The sequence below is a fragment of the Podarcis muralis genome, chromosome 18 (genome assembly GCF_964188315.1).
Source record: "Podarcis muralis chromosome 18, rPodMur119.hap1.1, whole genome shotgun sequence".
NCBI classification, from domain to species: Eukaryota; Metazoa; Chordata; class Lepidosauria; order Squamata; family Lacertidae; genus Podarcis; species Podarcis muralis.
Genome location: NC_135672.1, coordinates 2691470 through 2710466, shown reverse-complemented (window position 1 = coordinate 2710466; position 18997 = coordinate 2691470). Strand labels below are relative to the sequence as shown.

The 18997-nt window shown below is 49.4% G+C and overlaps 1 protein-coding gene across 1 annotated transcript in view; it reads right to left on the bottom strand.

The window, feature by feature from the left end:
• The window catches only part of NCAN (neurocan), a 61432-nt gene that overhangs the window by 17284 nt on the left and 25151 nt on the right, over positions 1–18997 (bottom strand). The window contains exons 3-7 of the mRNA XM_077921773.1: positions 17702–18103; positions 16152–16326; positions 13752–13879; positions 8494–8787; positions 4083–5108 (exon numbers count right to left, since the gene is read on the bottom strand). Coding sequence (XP_077777899.1) covers positions 4083–5108; positions 8494–8787; positions 13752–13879; positions 16152–16326; positions 17702–18103 — 2025 coding nt within the window. The remainder of the gene's footprint in view (positions 1–4082; positions 5109–8493; positions 8788–13751; positions 13880–16151; positions 16327–17701; positions 18104–18997) is intronic.

The following is an 18997-nucleotide window of genomic DNA, read 5'->3' as shown; positions in this document are numbered from 1 at the left end:
ATAAAAGGTGGTATATAAATTGAATAAATAAACGAATTCTTAAGACATATGCATAATTTAAAAAAGGAGAATAAATAGAACACACCAAATTTCCCCCACTGAACATGGCCTCTTCCTTTTTGACCTTCTCTGCTTCCCCCTGCCACGCGCCAGCCACCCGTTTGTCTGTGGTACAGTCACAAAAGGCTCCCGCCACGATTGATGCAAGGGAGCGTTCTGGAGTGGTTGCCGTGGCAACTGCCTCCTCATTAGCAGGCTGCTCCTGGCTGCTGAGGTCCTCTTCTGCTCCAGGGGGCGGGGATTAAGAGATAGCATCCTTAGAGGGGTTATTTTGTTGTTGTTGTTCCTATGCACCACAGGTGCAGGTGATGGAGCCCTCAGACCCAGGTGTCCAACGTGGCCCTCCAATTCTCTCTTTTGGGCTCACACGCCCTGCCGGCCTTGCTTTGCAGCTTCAGACCGCCCCCCCCTCCAAGTGCCCCTATTTTCTGGGTTGCCCAGAGTAGCTGGGGCAGCCCAGTCAGTGGGTGGGGTATTAATTATTATTATTATTATGGAATAGAACTGGGATCAGCAACCTTTTCCAGCAGGGGGCCGGTCCACTGTCCCTCAGACCTTGTGGAGGGCCGGACTATATTTTGAAAAAAATATATGAACAAATTCCTATGCCCCACAAATAACCCAGAGATGAAATAATTAAAGCACACATTCTACTCATGTAAAAACACACTGATTCCCGGACCGTCCATGGGCCAGATTAAGAAGGCGATTGGGCTGCACCCGGCCCCCAGGCCTTAGTTTGCCTACCCATGGAATAGAATGTCCCTCTTTTCATCAGAGAAATTGGGGGGGGGTGCAGATGCCCTGACAGCTTCTGCCTGACTGGGTAAGTGTCTTCAAACTCTGATGATGCCTTTTGCTCATGAATGGAGAAGTGTGTGTGTGTGTGTGTGTGTGTGTGTGTGTGTGTGTGTCGCTGAAATAGTTACAAAAAAAAAAGTCTGATTGTTGCACAGCTGGAATCAAATAATCAAAGAGTTGGCAAGTCCCCTGAGGTTCATCTAGTCCCCCAGCAAAAGCGGCCGACTTCACAAAAGTAAAAATGAGCCCCCATTGCCAAGCCTGGTCCTTTTGCCTCTGGCTCCTCCATCAACCACCTGGCCCTCAGAAGGTTTCGGAGAAAGAGAGAGCAGCCGCCTCTGGAGTGGAAACGCTTCTGCTGAATGGTGGGAGATGAGCCCTATGGAACTCCCTTCCACTGGATGGCCACCGCCCGAGACAGCTTTAAAAGAGGTTAAAAGAATTCCTGGAGGAGAGGGCCTGGTGGCTAGACTCTGCCTCCACAGCTGCAGGCAGAAATGCTTCCGAAGTCCCAGTTGCTGAAACTGCAGGAGTGGGAGAGACTCTTGTGCTTGGGTCCTGCGTGGGGGCCTTCCCATTTGGGCTGGTCTTTGTGCGGACAGGATGCTGCACTAGATAAGTCTCCTTTGCAGATGGCGTCTCACCCCTTTTTCAAGCCACCAATAACAATAATCAGTTCTGAAACAATCACACAGGCAGCTGGAGCAATATTCCCTCCTGCGTGCGGCTTGCCTAGCAAAGGACTGGAATTGAGGGCATCTTTCATACCCCTGATTTGGAAGAGCTATAAAACCTCCTGGCTCGGGGTTGGAGCTGTGTTTGGAGACAGACAACCTCACTGGTCTCTAAGGTGCTACTGGACCATTTATTATTTTTATTTCGACTGCGTCAGACCAACACGGCTACCTACATACGTGAATCTAGAATCATTGCAAGGTGTGAGACTTTCCTGAATGCTCCCTGCTTGATCTCTCTCTTTCCCTTTCTGATCCTAGAGAATTTTGCCCTTTTCACCTAGACCATTTCCCACACATCTTGACTTCCCGCCCTGACTTCTCGCCGCCGGGCTACTTTCTCTTAATTTGAGAGCCATCGCCTGGGACAATCTGGCAAATTCTCCACATAACCCTGAGTGTCAAAATTATGCATATTTGCAAAATAACTCCGCCTGCAGAGACCACACACACATACATACGCTTCCTCCTTAATTGGCTTTAAGGCTTTTTTTTCTGAGCGGAAATTATGCATAAGTGCATCCCATCAAGAGGCAAACATGCTCTAATTGGCATCGAATGCCCACTTTGTGCCTGTGGATCGCGGGCGCTTTGAAGGTGATGGCAGGCCTTTTGGGGGAGGGGGAGAGAGGGGGAGGAGAAAATGACAGGCTCAGCACTGGGAGCTTCTGGGGTGATAAAGGGTAGGCAGAGGGCAAGGCGGATGAAGGGGAGTCTTGACTAATATGGGATGCCTCCACAGAAGCTAATAACATTTCAGCCCTGCGAAATTGAACATGGGGGATTCATCAGGTGGATATATTATGAGCAGTCTTCCTGAATTACTATGAATTAGCGCAGTGCCACAAATGTTTTGTTTAAGGATGCCAGAAGAGCCACGCAGTGGCAAGATAAGGCCAATAGCCCACCCAGCTGTAGAATCATAGAATTGTTGAGTTGGAAGGGACCTTGAGGGTCACCCCGGAAATGATCTCTTTCAGCTTCTGCCTTCTGGAAGAAGGTACAGGGTTATAAAGACTAGGACTAGCCGCCTGAGAAACAGTTTCTACCCAAATGCGATTTTGGTTTCAAACGCAGTGTAAGGTAGTCTCTGTGGGAGTATATTGTATTTAATTATGGGATATCAGAGTTTTTTGGGGGGGCTAACCAGGCTGGGATAGCAGGCTTGTTGGTTTTTGAGTATCTGATGTAGATTCTTTCAATTTCGTTGTTCTGGATGGGACAATGACAATAAAGATTATTGTATCATATCGTATCCATGCAGGAATCTCAGCTAAAGTGTTCTTCCAACTTCTAGCATCCTGTCCTCATGGTGGCCAACCAGTTGCCCCAAAGGGAAGCCCGCAAATAGGATGTGAGAGCAAATAGTCTTCATCCATCCTCGTTCTCCACTGCTCTGCGGTAGACCAGCTCTGCCCATGGAGGCTCCATTTAGGAATCATAAGAAACCAAGAAGAGCCCTGCAGCCGTCGGATCAGGCCAAAGGGAGCTCATCTAGTCCAGCATCCTGTTATCATAGCAGCCAACCAACTGCTCCAGCGGGAAATCCCCCAGGACTCAGCAGAAGAGCCCTTTGCCCTCCTGCAGGTCCCACTTTTGCAGGAGAAAGGGGCTGTGGTGAAAGGGGATTTTAGGCATCCATTGGCATTATCACAGGTTCTTCCTGCCCTGGGGGTCAAGGCTGCATAGGTTTACCCCTGGGGTAGATCAGACCCAGAGAGCAGATAACCTGGTGAGAGACAGAGTGGGATAGCAGCTAGGGGGTCGGGCTAGGACCCCCGCAGCCACAGAAGCTCCCTGGGCAATCTTGAGGGATAATAATAATAATAATAATAATAATAATAATAATAATAAATAATTTTATTTATACCCCGCCCTCCCCGGACAGAGCCGGGCTCAGGGCAGCTAACACCAGTAAAATTACAGTAAAAACATAATAGGGGGGGGGGACCAATTTAAAATACAGGTTAAAATGCAATTTAAAATGCAGTCTCATTTTAAAAGTAGCCGATAAATCAAGACCGTAAAGGGAGGGAAGCATAAGGGTCAGACTGAGTCCAAACCAAAGGCCAGGCGGAACAGCTCTGTCTTGCAGGCCCTGCGGAAAGATGTCAAGTCCCACAGGGCCCTGGTCTCTTGTGACAGAGCCGTCCACCAAGTCGGGGCCAGTACTGAAAAGGCCCTGGCCCTAGTTGAGACCAATCTAACCACCTTGCGACTTGGGACCTCCAGAGTGTTGTCATTTGTGGACCTTAAGGTCCTTTGCAAGGAGAGGCAGTCCCGTAGGTACGTGGGTACGTGATGATGATTTTTACCCCACCTATCTGACTGGGTTGCCCCAGCCACCCTGGGCAGCTTCCTCACAGGGCTGTTGTGAGGTGGCAAGGATGAACCATGCACACGTCACCTCGAATGTGACTCATTGCACCTTCAGAGCACAAGCTCTGGGTTTGACTGAAATGAAAACAGATCTGGAGATTCGTTTACCGTTCCCTTCCACTTCGTTGGAGAAGGCGTAGATTACCCCGCCCCGTAGAGCAGAGGCAGGGCTCGGTGCCTCCCTCGCGGTGGCCTCGATGGAGTTGTCTGCCATCGTGCGCACTGCCAGCGCCAGGACAGAGAGTGTCATGGGCACCGCGGTGCCGTCTCCCTCATTGATGCTCGGCTGGCTGCCGCCACTGTCTCCTTCTTCCTCTCGCCGTCTCTGGAAGTAGCGCCCGTTCAGCCCGGAGTAAATGCTCTTTCGGGTAGATTCGGGGAGGCCAGCAGGAGCCGGCGGAGCCTCAGTGCCAAAGGGGTGGCCTCCGTGAGGCACCGGGGGGAGGGCTGAGGTCGGACGCCCCTTGGGGATGTGGGTCCGGAACGGCGGCTGGGGGCTGAGTGAGCTGCTCCCTTCTGCGGTTCCATGCAGCCAAGTTGGAGAGGTTGGATGGGCAACATCCTCAGGTGGTAAGCCATCGTCAGAGTCTTCCGGAGGAGGGGACTTGGTGATGGTTTGACCGGCTTTGGCCGACTCTTTGCCAACGGTCATCTCGCCATGCTCCTTCATCTCATCAACCGGTATTTGGTCAGCTGTATCCAGCGGATGTCCACCGTCCGCCCCACCCGGGATGGAGACGGTGAATGGTCTTGTAGATGCGGGACCTTCCAAATCCAAGGGGGTTGCCTTTGGGGCTGGTGCCGCCTTCTCCTCCCACAGATCCACAGACCCAGCCGGGAAAGCCGTCACCAGCTGCAGCTGCTCGTCTTCCTCCAAGAACGGGACGGCGGCCTTCTGCGAGGGAGCGTAGGGATCCTTTGAGAGCTCTTTCGAGTCTCCCGACATGACGGCGTCGTCGTTCTCCTTGGGGAAAAGCTCATTCAGCAGCGGCAAGTGGGAGTCGTGCTCCACCAAGACGTTCTCAATGCCTGGATCCTGGCTCCCCTCAGAGTCCTGATCCATGGGCTCCCGAGTCACCTGGCCGTGGTCGACCCCCAGTGTGGCTGGGCCTGGTTTTGTGGGCGGCTGCCAAGCTGGAAGGAGAAGAAGAGAGGTATAAGACTGCTTGGGTTTGAGGCTGACCTTTACGCAGTGCTTTTTTTTTCTGGAAAAAAGGTGGGGAAACTCATCACAAAGTTTGTTTTTTTGTTGTGGGTCCAGGTGCAGTGCCACCCCCAACCCCCAGGCAGAGGCTAAATGTAAGATGTGATTAATGAACTCAGCAGAAAAATACAGTGGTACCTTGGTTTAAGAACAGCCCTGTTTACGAACTATTTGGTTTACGAACTCCGTAAAACCAGTAGTAGTGTCCCAGTTTGCGAACTTTATTTCGGTCTAAGAACGGAAACTGAACGGTGGAAGGGCACCGGCGGCGGGAGGCCTCATTAGGGAAAGTGTGCCTCAGTTTAAGAACGGACTTACGGAACAGATTTAGTTGGTAAACCACGGTACCACTGCATATGGATTAGAAATGGGCACAACTTTACTGAGTACAGATGGATTTTAGGATCAGGTATTGGGTGTATATCCATCCCACCCACCCCCGACAAATAATAATACTTTATTTTAAAAATGTAAGGGAAGTCAGTTCCCCTGAGTTCCTGCTCAAGAAAACTCCATTCTAACTTTCCCAGAGCCTTAAAATGTTCCATCTTCCTAGCCATAATCTCCTGCCCTCTGAGGCATTTAGAGAATTGCTGTCCTGGGTCAGGCCCCAAGACCAGTGGCCCATCAGAGACTCCAATGGGAAGCCCACAAGCAGGGATGGAGGCAACAGCCACCCCAGAACCCCTCTGGTAACAGGTAGATTGTTCCTGAACATGGAGGTTTTGTGTGAGAACAGAGGAATGTAAGGAAAGCCTGTTGGACCAGGCCATTGGCCCATCTAATCCAGCGGCCTCTTCTCTCAGCGGCCAACAAGATGCCTGTGGGGAACCAGCAAACAGGATCCGACCACAAGAGCAAGACTCGCCCTTCCTGCAGTTCCAGAAACTCATATTCTGAAGCATTCCGGCCTCCAGTTGTGGAGGCAGAGCCGGGCCACTGTGGCTAGTAGCCATCAATAGCCCTCTGCTTCTCCAGTCCTCTTTTAAAGCCATCCAAATTGGTGGCCATTGCTGCCCTCAGTGGGAGGGAGTTCCACAGTCTAACTCTGCACTGTGTGAATAAACCTTTCCTTTTATCTGCCCTGAAACTTTCAACATTCAGCTTCAGTGGATGCCCAAGAGTTTGAGTGTTAGGAGAGAGGGAGGAAAGTTCTCCACTTTCTCCAGGCCATGCAGAATTCTCCCTCTCCAAATTGATTCTTGCGTTGCAGAGGGTTGGACTAGATGGCCCTTGGGGGTCCCTTTCAACTCTACGATTCTGATTCTATGCCTCCTGTTAATTAGCTGCGAGTACAGGCAAGGAGAGACGTTGAGAATAGGAAAGACCTGGATTTACGACGCTCACACACTCCTGCCCACCCCTCCAGCCCCGGCTGGCTCCCCCCGATACTGCTGCTATACAAGTACAGGCACTTTGTTTTATTAAAAGGAAGGGAGTTTGGAAATGCCATTTTATGCTCTGCCTCATGCCAAGGGTGCGCTCATAAATCAGCCGGCATCGCCAAAGGCAACTTCTGCAGTCGCTTGGCCCGACGAGAAGAAAATTGCATCCCACCGTCCCCTGACCACTTCCCAGCTCCAAGTGCGTCTGGAATGATTGCACCTTAAATTGTGTCACCTCAGAGAGGAGTGGCTGCAGGGAGCGGGGAGACGGTGGGCTGCGGGCGGGGCCCGGCAACCCCATTGCAGCACACAGGATTTGAGCGTGGGAATAAATAAAAATAAATAATTTTTTATTTATACCCTGCCCTTCCCGGTTCAGGAAACCGGGCTCAGGGCGGCTCACAACAAATTTAAAACACTTAATTGATGCTGCAAAAAACAGCATAAAATACGGTATAAAACAAAAATAACAATAAAATCAGAATTCAAAAATCAATTTAGGGGGGAAATCCATCCAATAAACATTAGATGATCACCAGGGCTAGCTGGCTAAATTAGTCCTATTTGGGCCAGCGAGGAGACCAGGGGAGAATTAGCTGTGGGATCCCAGAACGGGGAATCTTCACAAAAAGGGGAGGGGAGGGGGAGTGAAGGAAGGGGAACAAAAAATCAGGCCAGGTTCAAATTGAAAGCCAGGCAGAATAGTTCTGTCTTACAGGCCCTGCGGAAGGACATTAAATCCTGCAGGGCCCTGGTCTCATGGGACAGAGCATTCCATCAGGTTGGAGCCATCACTGAAAAGGCCCTGGCCCTGGTGGAGGATAGTCTGACTTCCTTAGGGCCCGGGACCTCTAAACTGTGATTATTCATGGACCTTAAGGTCCTCTGCGGAGCAGACCAGGAGAGGCGGTTCCGTAAGTACGGTACGGGAAGTCTCTGCCTTCTCCCATCCCCTGTCTAGCAAAAGGGTTTTCATAAAATTACTCCGCTGGGAGCAGTTTGGCCTGGGGGTTCACTGATATGTGGATGATACCCAACTCTACCTCTCCTTTAAATCAGAACCAGTGAAGGTCCTGTGTGAGTGTCTGGAGGTGGTTGAAGGATGGATGGTGGTCAACAGATTGAGGTTGAATCCCAGCAAGACAGAAGTTCTGTTTCTGGGGGACAGGGGGTGGGCAGATGTGGGGGACTCCTTGTTCCTGAATGGGGTAACTGTGCCTCTAAAGGAGCAGGTACACAGCCTGGGGAACTCACAGCTGTCCATAGAGGCACAGGTCAATTCTGTGTCCAAGGCAGCTGTTTACCAGCTCCATCTGAGACCCTGCATACCTGCTCCCTGTCTTGCCAGAGTCGTGAGTGCCCTGGTTATTCTCCTGCTTGGACTACTGCAATGCACTCTACCTGGGGCTACCTTGGAAGGTAACTTGGAAATGGCAGCTAATCCAGAAGGCAGCAGCCAGACTGGTGACTAAGAGTGGCTGCCGGGACCACATAACACTGGTCCTGAAAGACCTACATTGGCTCCCAGTACGTTTCCGGGCACAATTCAGAGTGTTGGTGCTGACCTTTAAAGCCCTAAATGGCCTCGGCCCTGTATACTTGAAGGAACATCTCCACCCCCATCGTTTAAGCCCAGACACTGCTGCATCTTGTGGGAGTGAGAAGTGTGTGGACAAGGGCCAGCTTCCGTCTGCCCTGAATATCCTTCAAGCACCATCATTTCATTGAAAGGAGGGAAATTATACAATGCCGAAATGACGACAGAGTTGTTCAACAAAGAGCAAATCCTCTGTGCTGTATTTTACATATAGTATTTGCATTTCTACTGCTCTGTGTTTTGATTTTTCTCAGTGTTTGCCACAAGCTGCTTTGGTCACAGCTTGCTGCAGGAAAAGCGCCATAAAACTTAAACTCAACCAATCGATCCAACCTTTGTAGCAGTAGGCATCAAACTTGGAAGCTGGATCTGGGAAGCCGGTCCGGTTTGAGAACTGGTAGACTGTCCGGACGCCAGGCTCGTCCCCTCCGCACTTCTTCCGCGGGATCCGGATAGGGTAGCGGACGCTTCCGTCGGCCAGCCATCCTGGGTCGCACTGGTCCAGCCCTTCTCTCCAAGCGAGGTACAGCTGCCCTGCAGTCGCCAGCCGGGCGCCTCGGCTCAGGCAGTGCTTTTGAGCCGTCTGAAACGTCAGCCGTCCAGGGCTGGAGGCATAAAACACCTTTCCTGAAAGCAGGGGATGAAAAAAAGGTCAAATTGCATTGCTATTTCGTATACACACCACTTGATTGCCCCCCAAATCCCCTCAAACCAACCACTCAAAGCGATTTGCAGAAACTTAAAGCAATAAAGTTATCAGGAAAACAGTTTGAGACATACTATTATTATACAATGCAGAGGAATTATGATGGGAATTAGTGGAGGTAAAGCTAATTATTATTATTAACAACAACAATTTGAGGTTCCCTCTTGGACTTTTTGTTGGGAGAAGAAGTGAGTGATGCAGCGACACTAGTTATCTCCCGCTTGGACTACTGCAATGCGCTCTACGTGGGGCTACCTTTGAAGGTGAATCAGAAACTACAACTAATCCAGAATGCGGCAGCTAGACTGGTGACTGGGAGCGGCCGCCGAGACCACATAACACCGGTCTTGAAAGACCTACATTGGCTCCCAGGACGTTTCCGAGCACAATTCAAAGTGCTGGTGCTGACCTTTAAAGCCCTAAATGGCCTCAGTTCTGTATACCTGAAGGAGCGTCTACACCTCCATCATTCTGCCCGGACGCTGAGGTCCAGCTCCGAGGGCCTTCTGGTGGTTCCCTCATTGCGAGAAGCAAAGCTACAGGGAACCAGGCAGACGGCCTTCTCGGTAGTGGCGCCCACCCTGTGGAACGCCCTCCCATCAGATGTCAAAGCGATAAATAACTACCTGACATTCAGAAGACATCTTAAGGCAGCCCTGTTCAGGGAAGTTTTTAATCTGTGATATTTTACTGTATCTTTGGTTTCTATGGAAGCCACCCAGAGTGGCTGGGGAAACCCAGCTAGATGGGCGGGGTACAAATAATAAATTATTATTATTATTATTATTATTATTATTTGACTAAAAAGAAATGTGGTTTAACAGAAATTGGAGAAGTTGAACTGAGTCCTTTTTCTAATGTAAAGTAGCAGGAGGAGAACAGAAGCAGCCCCTTTTTGTCTTTGGTGTTTCTTCTCTCTCTCTCTCTCTCTCTCTCTCTCTCTCTCTCTCTCTCTTCTCCCCTCCTCTTTTTTCCTTTCTTTTCTTGTTCTCTTTCTCTCTTTCCTCTCTTTCTTGTCTTTTCGATTCTATTTGTCCTAGGTATTACTTGAGTGTGTGGTGAAAACTTTAGTAAAAATCAGTTTGAAATACAATGATGATGATGATGAAAAAGAAGAAAAAACATACAAAAAGTTGACATTCCCAGACAGGTTAAAGTCCACATCAATTTTCTAAAGCATCTGGGCAGACTTGTCCAAACAAGAATGCTTTTAGCAGGCACCCAAAAAAATACAGGGAAGGCGCCTGCTTGATGGGCAACAAGTGCGAGTGCTGCCACACTAAACGGTCTGAGTTGATGCACTTATATCATAGAATCACAGACTTGTAGAGTTGGAAGGGACCACAAGGGTCATCTAGCCCATCCCTCTGCAATGCAGGAATGAATGAATTTTATTATTACGGTCACAGACCAGTTCCGGCTCACTTACAATAGCAGGAAAATCATAAAACACAACAGGAATACATTGAATTGCAATTGGGTATAACAGAGACAATACAGCGGCAGTTAAAAATATATATTAAATCTTGATCACTAAAATACAACCTAAAATTGTCATTTAAAACCTTAATCATTTTGGTAGTACAGCTTGTTCCCTAAGTTTTATGGCAGTCGCACAGAATTTGGCCACCCTTAGTGTGATCTCCTTGTCCTCTACCAGGAGTTTTAGACATTGAAGTTTTCTGCTGCTCCAGAGAAGCGGACACGGAGCAATGGATCCAAACCACAAGAAAGAAGATTCCACCTAAACATTAGGAAGAACTTCCTGACAGTAAGAGCTGTTTGACAGTGGAATTTGCTGCCAAGGAGTGTGGTGGAGTCTCCGTCTTTGGAGGTCTTTAAGCAGAGGCTTGACAACCATATGTCAGGAGTGCTCTGATGGTGTTTCCTGCTTGGCAGGGGGTTGGACTCCATGGCCCTTGTGGTCTATTCCAACTCTATGATTCTATGATTCTATTCTAAGTTCAGACCCATTTGGAGATTTTTGTATAACAGGAGTGATAAATACCGAGCGTATATCCCCGTAGAAACGGCAGCGTAACAAGACGCGAGAGACAGTTTCCACCTCCATCAAGCCGCAGGGGCAGACTCGTTCCACGTATGGTTTATCCTCGAATCTGCCCTGCAATAAGGCAGATGGCAGCACGTTGAATCTAGCGAGGGTAAATGACTGTATTTGGGTATTTGTAATTTTGATAAATGATTTGCTGGGGTAAATCCTCTCCCATTATCTTTTACTGCTGGGTGTTTATTCATCTTGCTCATGTGGCATTGCAGTTCCATATCCCAAATTTGTTGGTGGGTTATTGCTCTAGCTTTCTCATAAGCTACAGCTATCAGGGCCTGTGGGGAAGCAATGCAGGAATCCCAGCTAATGGAGGCAGCTTTCTCCTCCCTTAATGGGTCCAATCCATCCAGGTTGGTGGCCATGACTGCTTCCTGTGGCAGGGAGTTCCAGAGTTTAACTCTGTGTTGCGTGAAGAAGTCCTTTCTTTTCATCTGTCCGGAATCTCACAATATTCACCTTCATTGGGTTCCCACGAGTTCTTCAGGCCACGAGGGAGGGAGGGAAGAGAAGCTCTTCTTCATCTACTCTCCTCACTCATCATTTTACAAACTTCTCTCCTGTCTCTCTCGTTCGCTTTTTCTTGGAACTTAAAAGTCCCAAACACTGCCGCCTTTCCGGAGTCGCTCCATCCCCTTGATCATTTTGGCTGGCAGCAAAGTTGCCCAGGGTGGGGGTCCAGGGTGACCCCCGCCTTCACCCTCGGCCTCGACTGAGCTTCAGAGAGGCTTCTGCCAGACTCCGAGGTTCCTATGTTTCTTAAACAACCATCATTACTTAAGGAACAAAGCCAAGACAGGATAAGTTACCCTTTTGTTCGATTGTTCCCTTTCTCCGGCGGAGACAAAGAGGAACCCGAGCGTGGCCGATTTATCAAAGCGATGCCTGCTTGCGATTCCCCCTCCGGGATCTCGGGAGAAGCCTGCAATGGTTTTTTGATGGTCCCTTTCATTTCATTAGCAAAGCTGTCTCGGGCTGTTGAAATGGGCCGTTTCTGCTCATCGTGACTGAGGATCAACCCCAGGCAACGATCCATCAGCGCTCCCTCGGGTTTGCGTGTGTGTTTTATTTCTAAACAGGCTGAGGATTAAAATCTTCTCGGGCTGTTTTCAGAAACACAGCTTGGCTGTCTGGGAACCTTTCTTCTTGACATCCAAGAGGCAGAAAATGTCCCAAAACAGAGCAAAACTGGGCTTCGGTGTTTGATAAAGGGGCCTGCAGGTTACGGCCTCTTGGCAAATGCTGGATTAAGGGGTAGTGGTGAATCCAGACCCTCCAACATTTCTCCAATGAAAATAGGGACACCCTAAGGAAAAGCATGACATTCCAGGATAAAATAAGGAATGGGGACGGCTTCTGTAAATCCGGGGCTGTCCCTGGAAAACAGGGACACTGGGAGCATCTGTGAATCAGAAGGTGGAATCTGCAGATAAGTCTGGGGTGTGCATTGCAATCACTGGGGCTGGAGTTGTGGGGTGCTACTTCCCCTTGCTATACTTGCTTGTGATGAGGACGTAAGAGAAACCTGCTGGATCAGGCCCAAAGGGGGCCCATCGGGTCCAGCATCCTCTTCTCACAGATGCCCCGCTGCAGGATCCGAGCACCAGAGGCCTCTCCTCTCCTGCACTTTGCTGCCTGCGATCGTGGTGAGCAGCCATCCGTAGCCCTATTCTTCATGAATGGGTCCAATCCTATTTTAAAGTCATCCAAGTTGGTGGTCATCACTACCTCCCTGTGGAAGGGAGTTCCACAGTTTAACGCTGTGAAGTCCTTTCTTCTGTCTGTCCTGAACCTTCCAACATTCAGCTGAGTTCTGGCATTACGAGAAATGGCTAAAAGCTAATATCTATCCACTCCATGCATGCTTGTTTTTGAATTATTATTGTTATGCAAGAATCTTTCGCCCAATGTGGGGCTTGAACCCAGGACCCTGATTTTAAGAGTCACATGATCTATCAACTGAGCTATCCCAGGAATAGCCTGCTTCCCTTTAGGAAGGTTATTTGGCATAATCATAGAGCTGTAGAGTTGGAAGGGACCCTGAGGATCATCCAGTCCAACCCCCTGCAATGCAGGAATATGCAGCTGTCCCATACAGGGATTGAACCTGCAACCTTGGCGTTATTAGCACCATGGTCTAAGCAGATGAGCTATCCAGGCTGATGCTTTGGCTCGCTCTTTCTCTCTCTCTCACACACACATTTCTTCTTGAAGGAGAAACCTGGACCCATAAATTTATTTCTCTTGCATGATGCCAGAAGTTAGCACTGAAGAGGCAGCGGTGGCCTAGTGGTTAGAGTGTCAGACGAGTAACGGAGAAGCCAAGGTTCAAATCTCCACTCAGCACCTGAAGCTCACTGGGTGACCTTGGGCCTGCCGCTGCCTCTCAGCCTGGCCTACCTGACTGGGTTGTTGTTGTGGCGAGAGATCTACACATGCCGCTTTGAGCTGCTAGGAGAAAAGGTATGTTATAAATGCACAGAAGAAATAATGGTAAATGAATAAGGTGACAACCCACTGAAAACAATGAGCACGACTGCTCTGAGCAGGATTAGCTGGGAGCAACCCAAAGTAAGATTCTAGGCCTCATGGTTTTCAGGCATAATGGGCATGGTTATCTTAGAGGTCCATTAACTTCAATGGGGCTTGCTCCGGGGAGAACTCGCTTGGCGACAATGCTCTGCACCCATTGCTTGACCAAGAAACTGCATTGCAAAATTCAGAGAGGTCCGGATTTCAAAGGACGGCTGTGGTTCTGTTTCCAAAAGTGCTGGCTGCGTCTATTTCGCCCTCTGCCCCGTTTGCACGGGCCGTACTCACCCCGAAGCTCCTTCGAGTAGCAGTAGACATCGTAGGCCTCCCCGGCGTCCCGCTCCCCATAGCTCCGGACTCCCGGGAGGGTGTTGCGATCCCCGTAGCAGCCGGGCCTCGAGAGGGTGATGGGGTACCTGTGCCAGGAAGGAGCAGGGGGAGCGTTGGACGGGAGGGAAGACAGAGGGGGAGCACTGCAAGCCAGGATTCTCCCAGAATCCTTTGCCAAAGGAAAAGAGCTGGTTGGATGGAGGTCCAGCAGCTGGAATGCCTTTGAAGGGAGGGTGGAAGAACAGAGCAGGGGGGCAACCCAGGGAGAGGAGGGGGAGAGGGAAATGGGGGTGGGAGGCAGGACAGGGAGCCCACCTTGGTATCAGCGCGTATCACAATTACTCAGCAAAGGGTCCCTATTGGTTTCCCCCAGCCTCCCTCTTGGAAGCTACAAAAGAAAGGCAGACTCTCCAATGTTTCTCCGATGAAAATAGGGGCATCCTATTTTCCTGTTCAGGGAAGTTTTTAATTTGTGATGTATTGTGGTTTTACGTCTTCTTCTTTTTGTGAGGAGTGGCTGGGGCAACCCAGTCAGATAGGTGGCATAATATGTTGGAGGCTTCCAACATATATAAAAACATAATAAAACATTAAATGTTAAACAAATTCCCTATACAGTGGTAAAGGTAAAGGTACCCCTGCCTGTACGGGCCAGTCTTGACAGACTCTAGGGTTGTGCGTCCATCTCACTCTATAGGCCGGGAGCCAGCGCTGTCCGGAGACACTTCCGGGTCACGTGGCCAGCGTGACGAAGCTGCATCTGGCGAGCCAGCGCAGCACACGGAACGCCGTTTACCTTCCTGCTGGTAAGCGGTCCCTATTTATCTACTTGCACCCGGAGGTGCTTTCGAACTGCTAGGTTGGCAGGCGCTGGGACCGAGCAGCGGGAGCGCACCCCGCCGCGGGGATTCGAACCGCCGACCATGTGATCGGCAAGTCCTAGGCACTGAGGTTTTACCCACAGCGCCACCCGCGTCCCTTATACAGTGGTACCTCGGGTTAAATACTTAATTCGTTCTGGAGGTCCATTTTTAACCTGAAACTGTTCTTAACCTGAAGCACCACTTTAGCTAATGGGGCCTCCAGCTGCTGCCATGCTGCCGGAGCACAATTTCTGTTCTTATCCTGAAGCAAAGTTCTTAACCTGAAGCACTATTTCTGGATTAGCAGAGTCTGTAACCTGAAGCGTATGTAACCTGAAGCATATGTAACCTGAGGTACCACTGTACAGTGGACGCTCGGGTTGCGAACATGATCCGTGTGGGATGCAAGTTCGCAACCTGCAAAGTTCGCAACCCGCATCTGCACACACGCAGGTTGTGATTTAGCGCTTCTGCGCATGTGCGACCGCCGAAACCCGGAAGTAACCCGTTCCGGTACTTCCAGGTTTTGGCCGTCCGCAACCCCCCCCCCAAAAAGCAACCTGAAGCGTCTGTAACCCGAGGTATGACTGTAAAGGGTCTGCCTTCAGATGTTTTCTAAAGGTTGTGATTTACTGATCTCCTTGGCTCGGGGGTCGCATAACTCCAGACCCTCCAACATTTCTCGGATGAAAATAGGGATGTCCTAAGGAAAAGCGGGACATTCCGGGATCAAATCAGAAACCGAAACAGCTTCTTTAAATCCAGGACTGTCCATGGAATATAGGGACCCTTGGAAGGTCTGGAAAGGTTGTGTCTTAGAACCAGAGCTTTATTAGACTGTTTCTCACTTTATTAGCTTGCTGTAAGAAAATGAGAAGATCAATGGCCCACCTTGTCCAGCTTGCTCTTCTCCCAGGGGCCAACCAGGGGTCCCACTGGGAAGGCCATAAGTAGGATGTGAGAACAGCAGTGAAACTCCCCTCTTGCCGTTTCCAGGAACAGGGATTCAAAGATAGACTGCCTCTGATGCTGGAGGTGACGTAGCTGCCTTGTTTATTGTTATTTATTTTTAATTTATTAATCCATTTATTTAATGGACCTATTTATTCAATGGATCTACCACTTGGGTTTTTTCCTGTTAAAAAATAACAACCTCAAAGCGGTTTACAAAAAGAATGACGCAATCAGAAAAACACAAAGCCCTCAAAAAACTAAAGCACATCAACGGTCGAGATATCTGGGCAGACTTGCCTAACGAAAAATGTTTTAAGCAAAAAGGCGCCTGCATGATATCAAGAGCCAGCAAGCTCCAAAGTGTAGAAGCCACCTACAGGTAGCTACTGACAACCTGGGAATTTTTATATTCCTTCCCTCCTTTAAAGCTGTCCCAAATTGGGGAACAAATTGACATATTAACCGGGGGCAGTATTGAGACAGAAAATCAGGATTGCTCCTTATAAATCAGAGAACAGTGGCAGATGCCTTCTGCATGTACCTGACGGTGCGGTCAGAGAGCCACCCTGCGTCGCAGTTGTCATAGCCATCCTCGAAGGCCACTTGGAGGTGGTCAGGGGAAGCAATGACGGCCGAGTTCTCCTCGCATGCCTTCTGGGCCTCTGGGAAGGTCAGCGCGTAGCGGTTGCTGGCAGCTCGGTAGTGGAAAACCACACCTGGGCGGGCAAGGAAATGGGCACAAGAGGGTGTAAAATTCCTAGGCACCTATCCTGAGGACCTTCGTGGCATTGCTTGCTTTATATTTTTCACTTCCTTCTAAGAGCTGGTTTCAATACCCTTTAGCAGGCAGGCAGAGCAAGAGCCAGCAGTAAATCATACTCTTCAAGTTGGAGTTAACTCTTTGCTAGCAAAAACATGATCTGCACAGACTTGGCTGAGCATCAGGCCTAAGCAGCACAGGCGCTCATCCCCAGTAGGTCTTGCTCCCATGAAGCAGTTGGCGAGACTGAAGGTCCCGGCCTCCCCACAGCCCTCTAAGTCCTCTCCTTTCCAGCACTTTCCCCAAGCAATCAGAGACTGGGCCTGCATGCAGCCAACCTCTCCTCCTCTCTTTTCATGCCTCTCCTCATTCAGAGGGGGAAGGAGAGCTTGTTGCAGCAGGAGGGGGAGACACCCGTGACTCTTCACCAGCCTGACCCATCTCTGTCTCTTGGCCTCCCTCCTCTTCTCCTGCTTCAGCTTCTGCCTCTGATTCTGGACTTCCCTCCGCCACAGACTCTCCCCACTCACTAAGTCCTGTTACCTCTTCACTTCCTGACACCTCCTCCTCCTCCCAGGCTTCTCCTTCTTCTCCCTCTGACCACTCATCGCTGTCCCACCACCCCTCCCTGGGCTCTGAGCCTTCTTCCCTTGGGGGTTCCCCAGCTGGTTCCTCCCACCATGATTCTGCATCCAACTAGTCCATGACCCCTTGAGGAACTGTGGAGGTGCCACTACTGAAAAGGCCCTGTTCGCTGAAGAGACCAGCCTCGTTTCAAACAAGCAAGACCAGGACCAAAAGTCCCTCTTAAGAATCCGCTGCTACTGGAAAAAGTTAAATCTTTCAGCAGAGAATATTCATTTGGACGATATACCTGTTGTATGGAAATTAACAATGGGACAATGGAAATGGATTCTATGCACCCTAATGGTGACCAAGAGACTGAAACTGATGAATTGGAAAAATAAAGATAGGATACTGCTTAATCAATGGATTGACAATATGACAACACTTGCAACTTATGAATGGACTGCTTACAGACGTAGACTTTGTTCGGACAAATATGACAACATTTGGAATAAGTTTTTACAGAATGTAGTAGGGTATTAACATCTAGCATAGGTATTAGGATAATAACAGCATATCAATTTATATAAAAATCTGTGGGAGTATATTACTTTGCATTCTTGTTTCTCTCTTTTTCTTATATTTGTTCTCCCCCCTCACTCCCCCCCCCTTTGCATCACTTTATTTCCTTATAATTGAAATTCTTTCAATACAAGTATTATTATTATTTTTAAGAATGCACTACTATTGCAGATGCTTCTCACCTGTGACTTCCAGGGGCACCAGGTCCTGCTCATCGTGGATCCCGGCCACCACCTCACAGCGGTAGAGCCCGGCGTCGCTGGCTCGGGCGGCTGAGAGCAGCAGGGTGGCATTGTGGCGCCAGGAGGGGTACCCAGGCAGAGAGACCCTCCCCTCGTAGCCTTTGGAAACCTTCACCACGTTGTCCTTGGCCACCAGGATGGGGACATCCTCCGGCTGCCCTGAGGCCGACTGGACCTTGCTCCACTTGATCCGAGGGGGGTCAGGAGGCGCGTTGGGCCCCAGGGCAGCAGGCAGCTGCAGGAGGTAGAGGCAGGGCAGGGCGACGGGCTCCGCCAGGCCAACCCGGAGAGGCTGGTGGTGGACTTTGTTGATGTGGATCACCTTCGCATTGTCTTGGGAGCCTGCAAGGAAAATATGGGTTTGTTTTGTGGCATTCTTGTGCTGCTTTTTTCTCTGAGGAGTGCAAGGTGGCATGCCTCGTTCTCTCTCCCGCTCCCAATAATAAACCTGCAAGGAAGGTGAGGCTGCGAGAGGCAGTGACTGGTCCCCAAGGTCACCCTGCAGGCTTTGTGGCTGAGTGGGGATTCAAACCCTGCTCTCTCCCAGCTCTTGGTCCTCATCTAGTCCCTACAGCAGCCCGGAGAGGTAGGTTGGGCTGGGAGAGGCAGGCCACCCTAACCCCAAGCTTCATGGGACAGTGGGGATTCGAACCCTGCTCTCCCAGTTCCTAGTCCAATGCCCTAACAATTATACCCTGCTGGCTCCAGCTAAGTCATACTTGGAACAGGTCAGCTAAAATCAATAGGTCTTTGGACTCCCTCTTGAAATCCAATTTGGAAATTACAAAAGAACTCAAAATTTAAATAAATATATAAAAGTAGAAAATTTCTCATTACAACCCTGCTAGTGATATTAATTGCTTACAATTTTGTAATGAGTGTAATTAGAATTGGAAAATGTACAAATGCAATGATATAAAGATTAATTTTGAAAGCCATGAGGAGGGAGGGAAGGAAGTCGATAGACTCTAAAGAGCCAGGGATGTAAAGTGGATTGTAATGGTGTGAACGTATATTATTAAATGGAAATAAATAAAAAGAAAAAAGAAAAGAAAAGAAATTTGGTATTTTGTAACAAAATGATATTTTCACCTGCATGGTACTTTGATGTATTTGCTGCCTGCATTGAAATGTAAGTAAAGCTTCTTTGCTTTTCATTACTAAAACGTGTGGTGCATTCTTAGCAACCGGGACAGAGAAGCGAAGGTGAGTAGACCACAGACAGAGGATTAAAAA